General features: G+C 23.1%; 1 protein-coding gene across 4 annotated transcripts in view; it reads left to right on the top strand.

Annotated features, from left to right (window-relative positions):
- The window catches only part of LOC122511063 (single-minded homolog 2), a 65,911-nt gene that overhangs the window by 34,376 nt on the left and 10,835 nt on the right, over nucleotides 1-20,700 (top strand). For 2 of the 4 annotated variants that reach the window (XM_043626102.1, XM_043626101.1), the window contains exons 3-6: nucleotides 12,732-13,034; nucleotides 19,220-19,296; nucleotides 19,516-19,608; nucleotides 20,380-20,598. In XM_043626102.1, the coding sequence (XP_043482037.1) occupies nucleotides 12,860-13,034; nucleotides 19,220-19,296; nucleotides 19,516-19,608; nucleotides 20,380-20,598 (564 nt within the window). In that variant the 5' untranslated portion in view covers nucleotides 12,732-12,859. Of the gene's footprint in view, nucleotides 1-8,343; nucleotides 9,458-12,731; nucleotides 13,035-19,219; nucleotides 19,297-19,515; nucleotides 19,609-20,379; nucleotides 20,599-20,700 lie in introns of those variants that run through there. The other 2 variants (XM_043626099.1, XM_043626100.1) reach the window with 2 other exon arrangements.

Genomic DNA, 20,700 nt, shown 5'->3' with positions numbered 1-20,700 from the left:
TTATTATTATAGTTAATTTAATAATAATTTGGGTAAAATCATGCGCCCCTGAAATTGCAAACAGAACCTAAATTTTTTTTTATACTCTATTTTTATTTTATTATCTTTCTTCGAACGGAGCGACAAAAACAGTAAAAGTTAAATTTTTTTCGCTATAAAGATTACTATACTTTCCTTCTGTACTAAGAACTTTTTGTTCTGCTTCCCTACGGAAAAAATTTATTACTTCGTATTTGTTAATTTATATATCCGACACCAGTTGCTTATCCCAAAAATCTCTCAGGTATTTTTATATAATAGTAAAGATTATACACAATTCCCCTTGGTGACGCTTATTGGACAACTTTTTGAATGAGTGAACTCATTTTTGTGCGAGTTAAAAATGCACGATCACACACGTCCTGTTTCGAAAGAAATGAGCAACTGATGAATGAATATAACAGTAGAGAATGATGAATCGAGGGTGTAGCAGTTCTCTTGTCTTTTTTCTTTTTTCCTTTCTTTTTTTTTTTTTTGGTTTCACTGCAGGGCGGTTATATGTGTCGAAACAGTTTGCTTATGAGGGTGTTTACTACTGTTATGCGAACGAATCTTTATAGGTGAGAGAGTATATATGTAGTCTATGTGTGAGAGCTAAGCCGAATTATAGTTGCAAGCTCGCGCCCTCAAATGTGCATTGAGCCGGTCACGAACGACAAAAATGGACCATCCCCCCTCCACCATCACCATCACCAAGAAAAAAATCATATTCACTTGTTCTTTCTTTCTTCCTTTTTTCTTTTTTTATTATTTGTTTGACCCAGAACGGATTGGATTCTCTGATTTAATTTACGCACGTTTATATTACAGAGTGACATTAGGAAAAAATTCTTGAGCAAAAAAAAGCTTCTCATTGAGAAGTCACGATCTTTCGCTTTTATCTGCTTTTCTTCTTTTTCTTCTTACTCATTTTTACGCACGATGGAATGTTGTACTTTTACGAATTCCCCGGATAGTTTAAATTCCATTTAACCATTTTTTTCTATGGTATATTCGGTTATTCTATAGAGAAAAATATATTTAAATACTGCGTGATTAAACATTTTTTATACAATCAAAATTGATCAGGGTTGCCAAAAAATTTTCATTTTGTTCTTCCCTAACTTTTTCCTGATTTCCAGACAAAATTTTCACTTATTTCCTGACCCTGAAGAACATCAATATTGATATTGTAACTTATTCTTTAAAATTATTTTCATATTCAATTATTATCTAAAATTTTAATTAAAATTCATTTTTAAATCAATTTTTATTAGAAAATTTCTATGAGAATTTAAGTAAATATAAATATACAAAAGTAAATTATATAATTGAAGGTTTCTTAAAAATTAATTCTTAAAAATAATTTTGTTACCAAATTTTTAACAATTGAATTCATTTGACGAATTTTATTATTAAAATTCGTTAAAAGAATTCAATTATTTTTAAGAATATATTAGTTATACATTTTTAAAAGAATTCGATTAAAATTGTATTAAAAATAATTGAAATTCTGTAATGAATTATTTTGTTTTTATTATAAATTCTGCAATTATTATATTTATAAAAAGAAATGAATTCCCAAAAAGAATTTTATTATTTATAAAAATAATTGAATTCATGTAATTTTGAAAATAATTCAATTTTTTAGCGTTTTTAACTAAAATTCTTTTATAAATCCGTTATTTTTAATAATAAATTAAATTTATATTGACAAATTTTATAAATATTTTAAAAGATTTTGAATTATTAAAATTTTTCAAAAATTCAAGTTCTTTAAAATTTCTAATTAAATTAAATTAAAATTGAAATTTTACAGAATTTAAAATTATAACCGTTTGAAGTTCACTTTTTTATGAAAATTGTAAACACAACTCTTTTAAAATTGAATTAATTTTGAGATATTTAAGTGAAATTATTCATTAAATAATTTATTTATTTTATGATTTAATTGTTCAAGATTTAAGTTATTTAAAAACAAATTATTTTCAGAATCTAAAAATTCACGCTATATTTTTAAGTGAAATATATTTTTTAATTAATTTTTATTAAAAAATTTTTTGAGAATTAAATTATTTAAATACAATAGTAAATAATTTATTTAATAATTGAATATTTCTAAAAATTGAATTTTTATTAAGAATTTTATCAAAATTTTAAAAAAATTGAATTCTTTTGGTGAATTGAAAAAAAATTTTAAGAATACATTCAATTTTCTATTATTTTATTTAAAATATTATATAAACAATATTTTAAATTCTGCGATAAGTTTTGTTATTTCTGAAAATAATTGAATTCTTTTAACGAATTATATTAAACAAATTTTTAAAGAATTGAATTCCTGTGAAGAATTTTATTTGTGAAAATAATTGAATTCTGGAGAAAAATATATTTATTATTTATGAAAATAATTAATTTCTTGTGAAGAATTTTATTCAAATTTTCTTTAAATAATTGAATTTTTCAGAATTTTTTTAAACTTTTTGAAAATATAATTAAATTTCATCGAGAAATTTCATTAAAAAATTGAAAATAATTGAAATCTGGCAGAGAATTGAAAAAAATTATTTTTATATAATTGAATTCCTGTAAAAATATTTATTTTTGAAAATAATTGAATTGTTTCGAAGATTCTTACAAAAATTTTTCACAATAATAAATTGTATTCCTACATATTTTACGGAAATATTTGTATTCTATGACCAAATTTATTATAATTTTTTAAATTTATAAAGCATTTTATCAAAATTTTTTTTAAATAATTGAATTCTCAAGAAAAATTTGATTTTATTTTAAAAATCCTGCGGTCGAAATTTAAATTATCTTTGTAAATAATAAATAAATAATAGAATTCTTCTACAAAATTCAATTATTTTCAAAAATTTTAATTATTTCCAAAAAATTTTTCGCGGCTCAATTCAATGATTTTCAATATCTGTTTGAATAATATTTTGCAAAAGAATTCAAATATTTAAAAAAACTTTAATAAAATTCTACGAAAATATTTAATTATTTTCATAAATTATAAAAATTTTACAGGAATTCAATTATTAAAATTTTTTTTATAAATTTCTTCGTGATAATTCAATTATTTTCATAAATAATAAAATTTCTACATAAATTCAATTATTTTCATAAATAGTAAAATTTTTACATGGATTCAATTATTTTCATAAATAATTGCAGAATTAATAATAAAAATAAAATAATTCATTGCAGAATTTCAATTATTTTTAATACAATTTTAATCAAATTCCTCGAAAAATGTAATTATTCTTATAAATTTTATTAAAATTCGCCAAAAAGAATTCAATTTTAAGAAACATTAAGTATTCAATAAATTATTTATTTTTCTATTTAAAATTTTAATAATTGTATTCTCGTAGAATTTACTAATAAAAATTTATTTAAAAATGAATTTTAGTTAAAATTTCAGATAATACCTAATTGAAAATTTAAAGCATTTTATAGCGTGAATTTTTAGAAATAATTGAATTTCGAAAATGTTTCAAATTAAAATCTCAGAATTCTTAATACTTTTAACTAACAATTTTGTAGAATTAATTTTTTTTCGATAAAGTTTAATTGGATTTTTTTTATATTATTTGAAGTTTATATTTTCTAATAAATTTAATTGAAGAATTTCTGAATAATTGAAATTTCGTAAAATTGAATATTGTAAAATTTATATTATAAAAATTTATAATTTATAATATTATTATTAAAATTTAGAATATTATAAAAATTTATGTTTATTATTAAAATTAAAATTATTGTTTACGTTTATAATCGCGTCGATTTAGGTGAAAAATTAAATATTTTTGGGTCTTTTTGCATATATTTTTCATTAAAGAAAACTTTCTCTTTAAATCCCATTAATACAGTTTAAAAATATTTTTCTTGAAAATGCGAAAAATTCCTCCACCTCCCTCCCTCTATCTCTCTCTCTCTTTCCCTTTTCTCGACCCAAATACACGGAGTATTTGTATATTTTGTGAATTTCGCAAATTTGAAAAGATTTACTGCATGTTGTCCCTCTACCTGTTTAAAATAAAATTACCTTCTTCTCGACATTATTCGGAACTGTGGGAAAATCCCAACATCTGGTTGTCATCAGTATTAACCCTGAGAAATCTTTTTACGCATACACTTGAATTTTACAGGGAAAAAAAAATTTTCTTTTTTCTTGACCTCCCCTAACAACAACTATACAGGTGCGTAAAAGGATTTTTATTGTATATTTGTATTACAGGTGCAATCTCTTCAGGTGTAAAAAAATACACTTTTCTTAAAAAGTGTAAAAAAAAACCGAAGGAAAAATAATTAGAATTAAAAAATAACTTTATTTTTAGATTCTAATTATTTTTCCTTTAGTTTTTTAAAATAATATAAAGCCAAGTATTTAAATTTTTACTTTGTTTACTATTTACATCAAGTAAAAAGTTTATTATTTTAAAGGCAAAAATGTAAATTAATAAGAGGCAAGAAAACAAGAATATAAAAAATTTAGGCTATTTTTCCAAACCATTGTCATCATAATGTTTATTTTTTCTCTGGTCCACCAAAATTCTCTCCCTCCTTCTGTTTTTAAATATACAATGTAAGAGAAACAGAAAGAGAGAAGATAAGTTTTCTTGATGAGATTTTGTTCAGTTTGTTGTTTAAGAAGTCGCACGTGGTTCAGAAGAGAAAAGCATCTCAAAATTTTGTACATTCGCACCTTCTGAAAATTTTTGTTGGTAAACTATAAGAGAGAGAGAGAGAGAGAGCGAAATGGCCTAAAACCCAAAATCCCAAACATATGTTTCGTATTAAATCTATATACCTGCTTGTGCGAAGTGAAGAAACTGCGACTAAAGATTTTAAGAATAAATCGCCGAACAAATATATCTAAATATACGAAAATCTCACTTTAAAACCAATAGGAGCAATAACGAATAATAGTTTAAAAGAAAGAGAGGGGATAGGCTATTATTCGTTATTTTCTTCTTTTCGCACCTTTATGAGAAGCACTTTTCTTCATTACATTTAAATAATATTCATTCTCTTCTAATAATAGTTGCGAAATTCTCTTAAAAACTATACTGTTTTCATAATAATTAGAAGATTTATTCATTAGCATAAATTTTATATGTAGGGTCTCAATTTCCATACACTTTACAGCATCTTAATTTTATTTTTTCACTGAATAGAAAAATTTAAAAATCATTCGAGTCAAATCAAACAACTGATGCCGCTACCTAAAGTTATTGTGTACCAAAGTTGAAAATCTCATGAATTATAGAAAAAAAAAATTCACGATATAGAGATGAAGAATTTATTATTTAAAGTATTATTTATTTATTCACTTATTATTTATTTTGTTGATTTTGTACAAGTATTTATTATTTCTTTCTTTCTTCATTACTTATCCCTTTCCTTCTGTCTTTCTTGCTTAGTTATTTATTTATTTAATAATCTATTGTTTATTTATTGTTTACTTATTATTTAGTTCACTACTGTTAACTTAAAAGTATCAAATTGCAACGAATTGATACCAAAAATTCGGACCAAATAAAGAATAATTGATCTAAATTTTTGGCATCAATTTGATTCACATTATAGTATCAATTTTATATATTAGATATTTTCAAGAAAGCTGAATTATTATTTTCTTTTTTATTATTAATCTTCAAAAAAGCTCTTACATTTATTTATTTTCAATTTCAAAATTGAATTATTTTTTAAAATTGATGCTATATTTCTTTTAATATTTCAATTTTCATAAAGAATTTTAACAAGAACTTTTCAATAATTTGAATTCTTTCGACGAATTTTAATAAAATTTTAAAAGAATAAATAATTACATTTTTCTAGAAAAATCGTAAAAAATATGAAAAATTTCAGGAGAATTGAATTAGATTTCAATTTCAAGTACAAAAATAAAGAATTTTATTAACAAATTTTTAAAATATTGAATTCTTTTGACGAATTTTTATAAAAGTTATTTAAGAATAATTATATTTTACGAGAAATTCAATTAAAATTGTATTAAAAATAATTGCAATTCTTCGATGATTTTTATTATTCATGATAATAAATAAATTAATTCATAAAAAAATTTTTATTATTTATGAAAATAATTGAATCCCTGTAAAATTTTGATTATTTTTGGAAATAATTGAATTATTGCGAAGAAATTTATAAAAAATTTGTAAATAATTGAATTCCTGTGAAATTTTTATTATTTTATTGAAAATTATTAAAAGTTTGCGTAGAATTTTATTAATTTTTTTTTAAATAATTGAATTCTTTTGGAAATTTTTATTAGATTAGTGGATATTAAAAATCATTGAATTGAGGAAAATTTTTGAAAATAATTGAAATTTTGCCAAAAATTTTATTAACATTTTTGAAAATAATTGAATTCTACAGAATTCTTATAGTTTAAAGTATGAAAAATTCAAATTTTCAAAGATTTTAATTTTAAAACTTTTCAAAATTCAATTATTTCAAGTACAAAAAGTAAAGAAATTTTATTAATAAATTTTTAAATAATTGAATTCTTTTGACGAATTTTCATAAAAGTTATTTAAGAATAATTATAATATTTTACGAGAAATTCAATTAAAATTGTCTTTAAAATAATTGAAATTCTTCGATGATTTTTATTATTTATGATAATAATATTGAATTTCTAAAAAGATTTTTATTATTTATGAAAATAATTGAATCCCTGTAAAAATTTTATTATTTTTGGAAATAATTGAATGATTGTGAATGAATGTATAAAAAATTTGTAAATAATTGAATTCCTATAAAACTTTTATTATTTTATGAAAATAATTGAAGATTTGTGTAGAATTTTATTAAATATGTTTTAAATAATTGAATTCTTTTGAAAAATTTTATTAAAGTAGTAGATATTAAAAATCATTGAATTGAGGAAAATTTTTTAGAATAATCGAAATTTCGCAAAGAATTTTATTAAAATTTTTGAAAATAATTGAATTTTGGGGAAGAATTTAATTATTTCTAATAAGATAATTGAATTTTGGGGAAGAATTTATTTATTTCTAAAGTTAATTGAAATTTCGGGGAAGAATTTAATTAGTTCTAAAGATAATTGAAATTTTGGGAAAGAATTTAATTATTTCTAAAGAGTAAAGATAATTGAAATTTTGATTATAGTTCCAGCCCTGTTAAATATTTAATTAATTAAATAGTAACTGATTTTAAAAAAGTGGAGCGTTCGGCATGTTTGACAATATTTTTTGCATCATAAAGGTCTTTCCACATTATGTCCATAAGGACCTTCGGACATAAGAAACAACTTTGCTTCTATGGGCATTTTTGGTAAAATTTATTCAACACATGTTCGGTTGCACTTTACACGACAGTTGTAGAGTGCAAGGTGTAACCACATGATTTTCATTCGTATTTATAAATATACACAAGGATCCTCTCTCGGTACCAAGGAAAATATGTATATTTTCAAAAATATACCTACTTAATATAACCATAAAATTTTCTCGGCTTTAAATCTCCTGTCATAAGTTATTTCTTTTGACATCTTGAAAACCATAAGGCTGGTGCAGGACCTCAATATAATTTTTCATGTAAATAAAACGACTGGTGTAATTGACTTCTCATTAAATTAGTTTCTTTAAATCGCTATTTTGCCTCTGAAGGCTCATAAAATTTACGAGCCAGGTAATTAGATTAAGTGAAGATTATAGGATTATTCATCTTCTTACGTGAAATGGGAGTAAAAACTATTCAGTCGAAAAGTGTAAACACTTTTCGACTGAATAGTTTTTTTAGTTTTTTTAGTTTTTTTTTTAGTTTTTTAGTTTTTTTTTTTTTAATTTTTTTTTTTTTTTTTTTTTTTTTTAAGGATGAAAAAAAGCATTTTTGTAATTTTTTTGTAATTTCGAATAAATAGATAATGATGGATATAAATTAGGAGAAAGATTTCTGGTATGTCGAATATATAAGTACAGATTTGATGCAATTATAATTGCGGTCTTTACAGGTATTTATGGAAATTCTTTTTCAGTTTATTTAATTCAAATAATCGATTTATTGTCTATTGTCAACTAAATTTTTAATATATCAAATAATTTTTATTTGAATCAAACAGATTTTGAACTAATTTTAACAATTTGTACAATTATTAACGGATTTACGTAAATTAGTGAAAATTCTATTTATATTCAGGTTTTCTAAGGATATCAAAATTGAGACAAAAAATGATTCATTTTTTGTCTCAATTTTGATATCCTTAGAAAAACTATATGTATTTATTTATACAGCAAAAATATTTTATGTTTGATTTAAATTTGAATTATTGATGGTGAATAATGAGAATCAGGCTAAATGAAAAATTAAATAAAATTAATTAAATTAATTAAATTAGTGATGGTTTAGAGAAAGAATTTCTTTCTCCATAAGAGATAAAGAAGAACAATAAGAAGAAAAAGAAAGAAATAAGAAGAAATGAAGCAATAAACCGTGACGCATTTAAATTGCCACCTGAGTCATATCGTGAGACAAAATTTTTTTTTCCGAAAAATTTCCCAGGCTCCTTCCGACCACCCTCGGTTAAATTTTACAATTTCAATGTTTTCTGCCGCATATTCTATACTATGTACCCGCCTGCCATCTTCTTTCAATGTTTACACCCTTTATGGACATTGAAAGACGAAATTTTGCCATAGGCTCTCTCCCACTTCTTCTTCTTCTTCTTCATCATCCAATAGCATTTTTTTCCCCGAGATAAAAAGTGTATTATCTTCCTTTTTTCCTCTATTTATTCATTTTATTCATTTTATTCACTTTATTCTCAATGCCAAGGGGGCTGGTACCGACTTTAGAAAAATTGGTCCTTTTTTTTCTTCTTCTTCTTCTTCTTTGAGAGAAGAAATGTTGGTGTGAAAATGGACACACGGCAACAGTAAAATGATGATGCAAGTGTAGAAGTGTACCAAAAAGGGAGACCCTTGAAAAGCTGGTAAGGGACTGACCCTGCCAAGGGTGGAGCTTAAAAGAAGGGTGGTACCTTCCACTCGAGGGAAACAACATGGGGCTGGCTTCAACACCAGTTGTTAAAAGGACTCGTTTCAACTTCTCAGGCAGTCTACTAAATTCACGAGTTGCGACTGCACATCCCAGCCAAGGAAATACTCACTTATTTTCGAAATCTCTTATAGTCCCGAGTATTTTGTTTTTAAATCCCCGAAAAAAACTCGTTGAATTTATTTTTTAAATTATACGCGATATTTTAAGTTTGATGGTAAAAAGTGTGGCTCATGTTGTGTGTGTGATAATAAATTTTAGTCTAAATTCTAAGGCAGCATAATGGGACCTATGGTGGATAATGATACGCGAGCCGCTGGTTTGCTTTTACACAGTGATCCGTATATTTCTTGCTGGAAACGTAAACAAGCACAGCTTAAAGGTATGTCCTCTTTTTCGAAATTGACACACAAAAGGTCATTAGGCAAATAATTTTCTCCTATAAACAATTCCATTTTTTAAAGCAAAAAAAAAAAATTGCAAGGATGAAAAAAAGCATTTTTTTTATTTAGCAGTGGCAAATTTTTTTTAGACAAAATATTTTGATTTTTCGAATAAGTGAGCAACTACTCTTTAGATAAAAATTTTAAGTGTGCTAACGAATTTTTTTTATTCTAAAAAATTGTTTGACAAAAAAGATTTTACCAACAAATCTGTTATGGTAATTTTTTTTCCGTACAAACTGCGGAGTATTTTTTACCGAGGTTTTTATCGAAAAGGTTTTTTCAGAACAGATTTTACGACAATGGACTTTTTACCAAAAAAGTTATTTCAAGAAAATTTCTTACTAAAAAAGATTTTACCAAAAGAGTTGTTACTAAAGAAGTTTTCTCAAAAAAAAATTATTCCTTCAAATATTTATCAACAAAATCATCCTAAAGTTCTAAACGAAATTTATTTACATTTCTTCTTCAAATTAAATTTTTATTATAATATATTTGCTCCACTATGAAGAAAATTAATAATAAAGTTTCTCAGTGTAAAATTTGAATTCTTAACTTTCGTTCTAATCAGTTATTACTATTAGCAAAATGTTTCGTTCATTTAAGCATTAAACAATTGTGGATCTTAACAAAAAAGCTTCTTTGAAAAATTTCTTATAAGAAATTTTTCAAAGAAAAAAATTTCTTATTAAAAACATTTTTGTTACGAACAAGTTCCTTCAAAAAAATCTGCCACCAAAAATTTTGTTTCAAAACTTTAAAGAAGAGAAAAATTAGATTCGAGCCAAAAAATTACGTATACCAAAAATTTGTTTCAAAAATTCTGGTGCTATTTTAATTATACGCAAGCATCACAGAGGAATATCAATAATGAATAATAATTACCCTTCGGTTCAAAATTCCATTTAACTGCGAAGTTTATTTCAAATATTTACTATTGTTCTATAATTAATATTTGCAGAAAATAATTGTAAATCCAAATTATTATTTTTATATTACAAATAATCATTTCAATTAAAAAATAAGCGAATAAAAATTTGAAAGTATAGAATTCAGGAAATAGATTTCAACGAAATTGTCAAAAAATAATTTCAACTAAAAAATAAACGAAAAAAAGTGGAAAATAGGATTTAGAAAATTTTCAATAACAAAATCGACAAAAAATAATATCAACTGAAAAATTATTATTTACAAGAAATAAAAAAATGGAAAATAGAATTTAGAAAATAGATTTCAAGGAATTTGGCAAAAATTAAAAAAAAAACTATTTACAAGAAAGTTTAAAGAAAAGAAATTATTAAAAACTCGTTTTGCTTTGAAAGTGTCAAGAAAATAAATTTCCTGTTCCATGAAACGATAAGAGGACGTGCATACATATTTTCTTTTAATTATAACATAAATCAAAAGTGCATTGTGTTTCATGTAACCATTTGCAAAAAAAAAGAAAGAAAAAAAAAGAAAAAGTAATAAAAAAATAAATTCCTAGCAAAGTTAAGCAATTCACCGTTTAGGTCACGGTGCGGATATCTTATAACCACGCGAGAGTTTCTTGGTATCATTACAATACTTCTGTACCGCCTTTTACAATTTTCTCGCGCCGGTTTCTTCACCTCTGTCACTGAATTCACATATATGAGACCAAAGAAATTGCGTAAATATTTTCTTATAGCAAAAAAAAATTCAACGACAAAGAATTTTTTCTATTTTCTCTATTTATAAGATATTAATATTGGAAAAATTGATATTTTTCAATCCTTTTACTGTATAACCTGTATAATTATCGTTTACTCAAATTTTTTAGCCTAGAATTCTATTTATTATAATTACTTTGCTATAATTATAATTATTAGCAAATTAAAAATACTAACAAAAAAAAATAATAATAATATAATGTTTAGCATTATTTATTTTGGACTTTTTGACTTTGGATATTTTTACTGTGGATTTTTTGTAACTTTAGACTTTTTTTCTTGGATTTTTTGTAAATCGGACTTTTTTTTTTGAATTTTTTATCCTGTAATCGTAATATGAATAAAAGGTGTTTAAATTCCTTTGTTTGACCTATATAATGCCCATTAGGACAATCAAAGGAATTTAAACAACTTTTATTTATCTAATTTATGGCTTCTAAAAATATTTAATTACTAATAATAGTAATAGAAGTATGTAATAATAACAATAATAATAATACGAAATAAAAAAATATGACCCTAACAATTTTGAACGTCCAAATGAACGGAATTATTTATTTCTTCTTCAAATTAAATTTTTATAGCAATATAAAAATAATAAAAAATTTTGTTCATTTGAACTTTCAAAACAGTTCAATATTTTTTATTTGGATTACAAATAAAAAATATCGAGCACTCACAATCAAATTAAAAATAAATATTGATTTATTTATTAAATATGTACAAAATTTCATTAATTAACAATAAAAATATTAAGTTTTGTTAAGCAAACATTACAACAAGAGCTCATTAAGTTTGCGAGATAATAATTAGGTAATTATAATTTTTTAGGTAGACATTTTTTTTTTCGTTAATTATATGAGAAAAATTAAATTAATTTCCTCGGGGGAAAAAAAATTCTGTAAAGAGCATGCTCACTTTCTTCTCGATATTATATATGTATATAGACACAAAAATGGGAAAGGTATATATATATATTGAATGAAGATGAAAAAATGAATAATTCAAGGCGAATTTCCATCTGTGAGAAGTCTCGCGAATGGGTGGAAACATCGTTAGGTTGCTCTCTTGTCGTCGTTTTAATGATGGTTTGCTCCCTTTTGCTTCTGGAGCGGTTATAATAATAACGAGCAAGTTTCGATGTTCAATCCGCGCATTTTGTTCAACAAAATTTCATGTAGCAATTTTTTTTTTATAATATTCCCCCCCCCCCCCCTCCAAAAAAGAAATCCAATTTACATAATTAATAAGGAAAACTATTTACATATTATAATATTAAATTACATTCCCCTAAAATTATATGAACTATTTCTGTCAAAAAAATAATAATAAAAAAAAAGAAAAAAAACATAAAAATTTCCAAAATTTGATAATTTTTAATTTAATCTCAATCTCAATGGAAACTTTCGCTGTATATTAATTTTAGAATTTTATATTGATAAATTTATTGTATTTAATTTATTGGTTATATTTAAATTAAATTTATTGTTTGAAAATAACGAAATTCTTTTTTCTTTTTCAGCTTACAAATACGCGTCGGATACTCTGGATCTGACTGCAACACAGTTATTGAATAACAATAACAACAATAATAATAATTTGATAAGTTTCTTTAACGACAATAGTGGCACTGGTCCACCAGAAGTTGTGATGAAAGAGAAAAGTAAAAATGCGGCGCGATCGCGTCGTGAGAAGGAGAATCAAGAATTTTCCGAACTCGCAAAATTACTTCCACTTCCAACTGCAATAACAACGCAATTGGATAAAGCCAGTATTATCAGACTGACAACGAGTTATCTTAAAATGAGGCACGTTTTTCCACACGGTGAGTTGAAATTTTTAAAAAATATATATTCACAACATTTTTCTTGTATAAGCGATGCGAAAAATTTATCTTCTTTATTTATCAATTTTAATATTTTATTATTTATCTATAAAAAAAAGTTATATATTTCACTCAGAGCGAACTGAACATTTTATTTTGCTTGAATAAATTTTATTTGGTTCAAAAAATTTTTATTTGTTTCAAGTAAATTTTAATTGGTTCAACAAGAATTTTATTTCGTTCAAATAAATTTTATTTGGTTCAACAAAAATTTTTATTTGTTTCAAGTAAATTTTAATTATTTCAACAAGAATTTTATTTCGTTCAAATAAATTTTATTTGATTCATTTTTTGTCTCAATTTGATAATCTTAGAAAACCTCTGTTAGCAATCGCAGTTTTTTTTAAAAAGAAATATTTAAATATGGCGAATATTTTGTTCATATTTAAACGTTTAAATCTTGCACTGGACCATTTTTCCTGCTGCGGTAAAATATAAATGTTTCACGAACAGAAAAGAAAATCTAATGAACCGTATAATTGTATATAAACACAATTGACAATGAAAGTGACTTTTGAGAAATTTCTTTTTTTCTTTTTTTTTTCTAAACGTCTTTAGAGCGGTTTTTCGGAACATAGAGAAGCATCGCAAGGGATGGCAATGCAGCCCTTTGTTAATTCAGACACAAGACACTTACGCGCAAAGGGCAAATAGTATCGGATGAGATGGGTGTGATTGCGCACTTAATGCATTGTTAGCTCTGGTGCTTTGTAAGCAAAGCATGGGGGCTGTTATAGTGTTACAATAGCCCCCTTTTCACCCTCCCCCCTCTCCACCTCTATCATCGGCGAATTGAATTTCAAGTGGCCGCATCCCTCTAGAATACAGCGTCGTCTTTATTCTTAAAAAAAAAAGCTTCCAAGCCCTTTACTGGAGCCACTTCACAGTACATCCTTTTTCCCTTCTTGCGCTATATATATATTTAAAATTTAAAAACAAAAATTACATAAACGCTGAGAGTAAATTTTTCTTTTAAAAAGAATCAATTTTTATGCTTCATGGTTAAATTTACAACTTTTTTTATAAGGGATTCTTTACTTCTTTGCAAAGAAATAACAAAAAAAAAATAGGTTCAAATGTAATGAAGTATATTAAAAATTTCCAACGAACGGAATTTTAATTGTTAATTAGCAGTATGAAATGTATAAAATGTATTAAATGTCAGGGTTGTCACGCTTTTGCTCTTTTCAAATTCCCTGACTTTTCCAGGTTAAAAAACGAAAATTTTCCAGGTTTTTAAAATACATTTATAACAAATTAAATACTTCCCTGCTTTCCAGACAAAACTTTGACTGTTTCTAGAATTTTCAACTAAAATTCTTCTTTAAGTCAATTTTTTTTAAATTTTTGAAAAAGATCTTTGAGAATTTTCAAATCCTTCTTTTTTACAATTTAATTTTACGAAATTTCGATTATTCTGACATTCTTCAATTTAATATATTAAAAATTGAAAACTTGAAATAATTAAAAAAAAATCCATTAAACTTTTTGAAAAAAATTAATTCTGCAAAATTCTTAAGGGCATTTGAACCATTATGACGTCATATAGGTTCTGCAAAGCATGTGTTTTAAGGCTGTGACGTCATCATGGTTCAAATGCCCTTAATTAAAAGTATGAAAAGTTTAAATTTTCAAAAATTTTTATTTTAAATCTTTTGAAAGGTTTCAATATTCAATTATAATCTAAAATTTTAACTGAAATTCATTTTTTAAATCAATATTTATGTAGAAAATTCTACGAGCATTCATGTATTTAAATACAAAAATAAATATTTTATTTTAAATAATTAAATGTTTCTTAAAATTGAATATTCATAAAGAATTTAAAAATTTTTTAAATAATTGATTTCTTCTTTTTACTCTTCTCCCCCGTGAATTAAAAAAAAAATTAATTTCTTTTCATGAATTTTAATAAAATTTTTAAGAATAATTTAATTTTTCGAGAAATTTAATGAAAATTGTATTAAAAATAATTGCAATTCTGCCAGGAGTTTTATCAAAATTTTTGAAAGTAATTGAATTTCGGAGAAAAATTTTATTATTTATAAGGGTAATAATTGAAATTTTGACAAAAATTTTTGTTAATTTTTGAACATAAAATTGAATTTCTGCAAAGAATTATATTACTTTTGAAAAGAATTGAATTTCTGCAAAATTCTTAATGAAAAGTATGAAAAGTTCAAATTTTCAAAGATTTTAATTTTAAAACCTTTTGAAAATTCAATTATTTCTAAAAATTTACGCTATAATGCTTTCAATATTCAATTATAATCTAAAATTTATAACTAAAATTTAATTTTCATTCAATATTTATTAGCAAATTTTATTAAATAATTGAATGTTTCTTAAAATTGAATTTTCATAAAGAATTTAATCAATAGATTTTTAAATAATTGAATTCTCTTGATAAATTACAAATTTTGAAGAATAATTTCATTTTTCGAGAAATTTAATGAAAATTGTATATATTAAAAACAATTGAAAATCTGCAAAGAGTTTTATTAAAATTTTTGAAAATAATTGAATTTTGGAGAACAATTTTATATGATTTATAAAGATAATTGAAATTTTGACAAGAATTTTTGTTAATTTTTGAACATAATTGAATTTCTACTAAGAATTATATTTGTTTTGGAAATAATTGAATTCTTGAGACGAATTTTATTAAAATTTCTTTTTAAATAATTGAATTCTTTTTGTGAAATTATATTGAAATATCAGACATTGAAAATAATTGAATTTTGACAAAATTTATTAAAATTATTTTGAAGGAAATTAAATTGTTACAAAGAATTTCATTAAAATTTATGTAAATAATTTAATTCTTTGAAAAAATTTAATTAAAAATGTATTGAAAATATAGGCAAAAGTTTTTAAAATAATTGAATTTCTTTGATAAATTTTAATACAATTTTTAAGAATAATTTTATTTTTCGAGAAATTTATTGAAAATTGTATTAAAAATAATTGAAATTCTGCGATGAATTTCATTTTTTTAAATAATTGAATCCCTGTAAAAAATGTTATTATTTATGAAAATAATGAAATGTTTGCGTCGAATTTTATTAAAATATTTTTTAACTAATTTAATTCTTTTGGGAATTTTTATTAAAGTAGTAGATATTAAAAATCATTGAATTGAGGAAAAATTTTTTAAATAATTCAAATTTTACCAAGAATTTTATTAAAAATTTTTGAATTGAATTCATTTGAATTTTTTGAATTGAATTTCTGAGAAGAATTTTACTGTACTTTTGAAAATAATTGAATTTCTGCAATAATTTGTAATTGCTTTAAAATTCAATTTGTTTTAGTGTTTTTAACTAAAACAATCTAAAATAAAAATTTTTTTTTTTAAATAAAAGAAGAAAATATCGAAGAGTCGCGCAGATTATAAATATCAATAATAAATATATTGATGGAAGGAGAAATGAAGACACAAAAAAAGCAATGTGTGTGTGTGTGTGCCCTGGAATACGTGACAAACCATAACATCATCTCATGTCCAAATCGACCTTTATTTCATTCTTCCAAATGGGCCACGAAAACCATCTGACAAAATATAGATTCATATCTCACTCTCTCTCTCTCGATATAGACAAGTTGTGTGTGTATCGAAATGATCGCTCGCGGTTTTTCTTTTTTCCTTCTTTTGTCATATTCGAAATCAATAATATCCACATTTTATTGACAGCTCCGGGAGATAAAAATTTTTAAAATTGAAATTCAAAACTGTTGACAGATTTATTTGTATTATCCGCATAGGTAAGAAAATTTACAAGGTGCATAATATAATAGTCAAAATATAATAATACTTTTGCAACAATAGAATAATATGAATTTTATATACATATTAGTCAAAAGTAGAAACAGATTTTTATCCGCAAAGAATCAGTATGAGTATACGGATTTCAATAAGTTAGCATACAGATTTTATTTTCGAAAAATGATTTTCTGTGCTTCGTATAATAACGACAGAAAATCATTTTTCGAAAATATTTTTTTTTTGTTAAAATCGTGTGTTATATTTCTTATTGATAATCTAAAAATTATAATAAGTGCGGATTCAGATATGAAAAAGAATCTCAAACCGGTGTTTCGGCACTGACCTACCTTTTTTAGAAAACATTCCAAAAAATTGTATAATCATATCTCTGCGATATAATTTTTTGAAAGTGTTCAAAAGAAGTCGAATGACAAATTCAATTATTTTCATTCAATAGCAAAATAAAAAACAAGTTTTTTTTTAAATTTAACACAAAATTCGAAAAAAATTATTGTTTAGAACAAAATAAGAAAATTAATGATTTCACCTGGAATGCGCCTATGCGGGCCTCAAGAATCGAATGACAGAATAATAAGTTTTGTTCACTCGCGAAGTAAAAGAAAAATGCATTTACATGTATATATATATATATATTGTGTTAAGTTTGGCATACGGGGTAAAATTTTAATGAATGCAAGAACACGTAATACTTTGGTAGCATAGGCTTAGTTACACGTCGAGTGCGAAACACGCGAGTAACATGTAAGAGTGTCAAATTAAAACAGAAAATTGAAGCAAGTACCTATCGTTACAAATATGATTTTATTTATTCCCAGCATCATATTTGATCCCTTATTTTCATTTCGTACATGCAGATGCATATAAGTTCGCTTCATTTTTCAATGCATATATATACAGAATGTAAGGAGTCGTATATGATGACTAAAAATAATGTTCATTAAATATTTTCCAAAAAAAATTTTCATAAAAAAAACTTTAATAAAAGGGGAATTTGAAGTAATTAATATTACTTACTTTAGTATTGTATTTATTTCTTTACTGTACCAGAGAAAATTTTGTATTTAACAAAATATTAACAAAATATCCAACAAAATACACACAGAGAAAAATTTTATTTATTTGTTATTTATTTCTTTTAAATAAAAAATTTGCTTTAACATAAATAATACTTTTATTTGAACCTAATAAAATTTATTTCATACAAATAAAAAGTCTAGTTGGCTCTGAGTCAAATATATATACTTTGTACGAAGGGAGTTTTTGCAATTTTTGTTTTCACAATTATATAATTAAAATAAATAATTTGAAAATTCAAGAAAATTTATTTTTAATTGAAAATATATCAAAATTAATTGAACATTCTCGAAAATTATTAAAATTAATTAAAAATTCATGAAAATTAAATGAACATTCTCGAAAATTAATTGAAAATTCATAGAAATTCATGAAAAATAATTGAAATTAATTAAAAATTCATGAAAGTTGAATAAACATTCTCGAAAATTAATAGAAAATTCATGAAAATTAATTTAAATAAATTGAAAATTCATGCAAAATAATTGAAATTAATTACAAATTTATGAAAATTAATTGAACATTCTCGAAAACTATTTCAAATTAATTAAAAATTCATGAAAATTCAATGAACATTCTCGAAAATTAATTAAAAATTCATGAAAATTAATTTAAATAAATTGAAAATTCATGAAAAATAATTGAAATTAATTGAAAATTCATGAAAATGAAATAAACATTCTCAAAAATTAATTGAAAAGTAATTAAAAATCCATAAAAATTAATTTAATTAAATTGAAAATTCATGAAAAATAATTTTAATTAATTAAAAAATCATGAAAATTAATTTAATTAAATTGAAAATTCATGAAAAATAATTTTAATTAATTGAAAAATCATGAAAATTAATTGAACTTTCTCGAAAATTCATGGAAATTATTAGTACCTAAATCTAATCTTCTTAGTGAATTAACTGCAAAGAAAAATTGCAACTTTTTTATTTTTACTAAAAATACTTTTTTTTACTAAAAATAAGGTTTTTTAAATAAAAATTCATTTTTTCTACTAAAAAAATGGTTATTTTTAATAAAAATTCATTTTTTTTTTACTGAAAATACGATTTTTTCTATAAAAATTCATTTTTTGTTACTAAAAATACATTTATTTAACCGAAAATTAATTTTTTTTAGTAAAACTATACATTGCTTTTACTAAAATTTCATTTTTTTAAACTAAAAATACATTTCTTTTACCAAAAATACATTTTTTTACTATCAAAAATGCAAAAACAATTCTAATTTTCATGAATTGTATTTTATTACAGGCCTTGGAGACGAATGGGGTGCGGCCCCTCCACCTCGTGAATCGAATATGAAGGAATTGGGATCTCATCTCTTACAAGTAAGAATTGGATAAATAACTCTTATTTTTCCTTTATTTTTGAAAAATTAAAAATTTTCCCATATGTAACACCAAATTTGAATTAGGCTAAAAAATTAATTACACAAATTGCAATATTTAATATATAGAAATATTCAACAATAATAAAAATAGAAAAAACATAGAATTAAAAAAAAATAATAGAAATATTGAAATTAAAATTTTATTTTTTATTTTCAGACACTGGACGGTTTCATATTCGTTGTGGGACGTGATGGAAAAATTATGTACATTAGTGAAACTGCAAGCGTGCACTTAGGATTGTCCCAGGTCGGAGATATCCCCTCATTTATTTACTTTCTCTTCTTCTTTGCATTTCAATATCAATTAATTAAATGTAAAAAATATGTCGAATTGGATAAATTAATCGAATTATTTACAGTTTTAACAAATTATTTATTATTAATAATTATATAGCCTTTGTTAAATTGAAGATGAAAATTAAAATTTTTTTCTTTTATCATTTTTTAAATTTTATTATTAAATTTAATTATTGTTATTATCATTATTTTTCGTGTTAGTAATTCTCTTTATTATTAATATTATTACTTTTAATATTTCTTTAATTACTATTTTTATTTTATTATTATTTTTTAAATATTTAGTAAATTCTTCCACAATTATTTAATAAATTAATTTTTTATTATTATTATTAATAATATTTATTTTATTCTTATTATTTTTAGGACGGAATTATATTGTTAATAATAAAAATAATATTCATAACAGTAAAAATATTACTAATTAAAATAAAAATCGCTAATTTTCATAAATGTTAAAACATAATTCTTGTTTCTAATAATAAATTCAGTTTAAATAAAAGTAAAAATTAATAATAAATAAAATAAAAGTAAATTAATAATAAATTTAAATTAATATTAAAAAATTTTTTTAAAAAATTTTTTTAATAATAAATTAAATTAAATAAAAGTAAATTAATAATAGAAGTAAAAATTACTAATAAATTAAATAAAGTAGTTAATTAATAAAAGTAGTTCGTTAAAAAATGTTAATTATAATGAAATATTTTGTTATTGGCTACAGGTGGAATTAACGGGGAACAGTATTTTCGAGTACATACACGAGGAAGATCGAGAGGAAATGGCACGTGTTTTAATTTTACCACAGGAATATTATAAACATCCGGAATATCTACCACCACCGAATGTTAGGGGGGAAATTGAAATTGAAAGGGCATTTTTCATTAGAATGAAATGTGTCCTTGCAAAGAGAAATGCCGGCCTCACGAATCAAGGATGGAAGGTAAATTTTTCAAAAAAATTTCACCATTTTTTTCTCGCATTCCTTTTTAACACTTTTATTTTACATTCCTATTTTTTATATACTATCTTCCCATATATTTTC

This window comes from Leptopilina heterotoma, unplaced genomic scaffold, assembly GCF_015476425.1.
Source record: "Leptopilina heterotoma isolate Lh14 unplaced genomic scaffold, ASM1547642v1 Lhet_80, whole genome shotgun sequence".
In the NCBI taxonomy this organism is placed as follows: Eukaryota; Metazoa; Arthropoda; class Insecta; order Hymenoptera; family Figitidae; genus Leptopilina; species Leptopilina heterotoma.
This window is presented reverse-complemented; position numbering and strand designations above follow the sequence as displayed.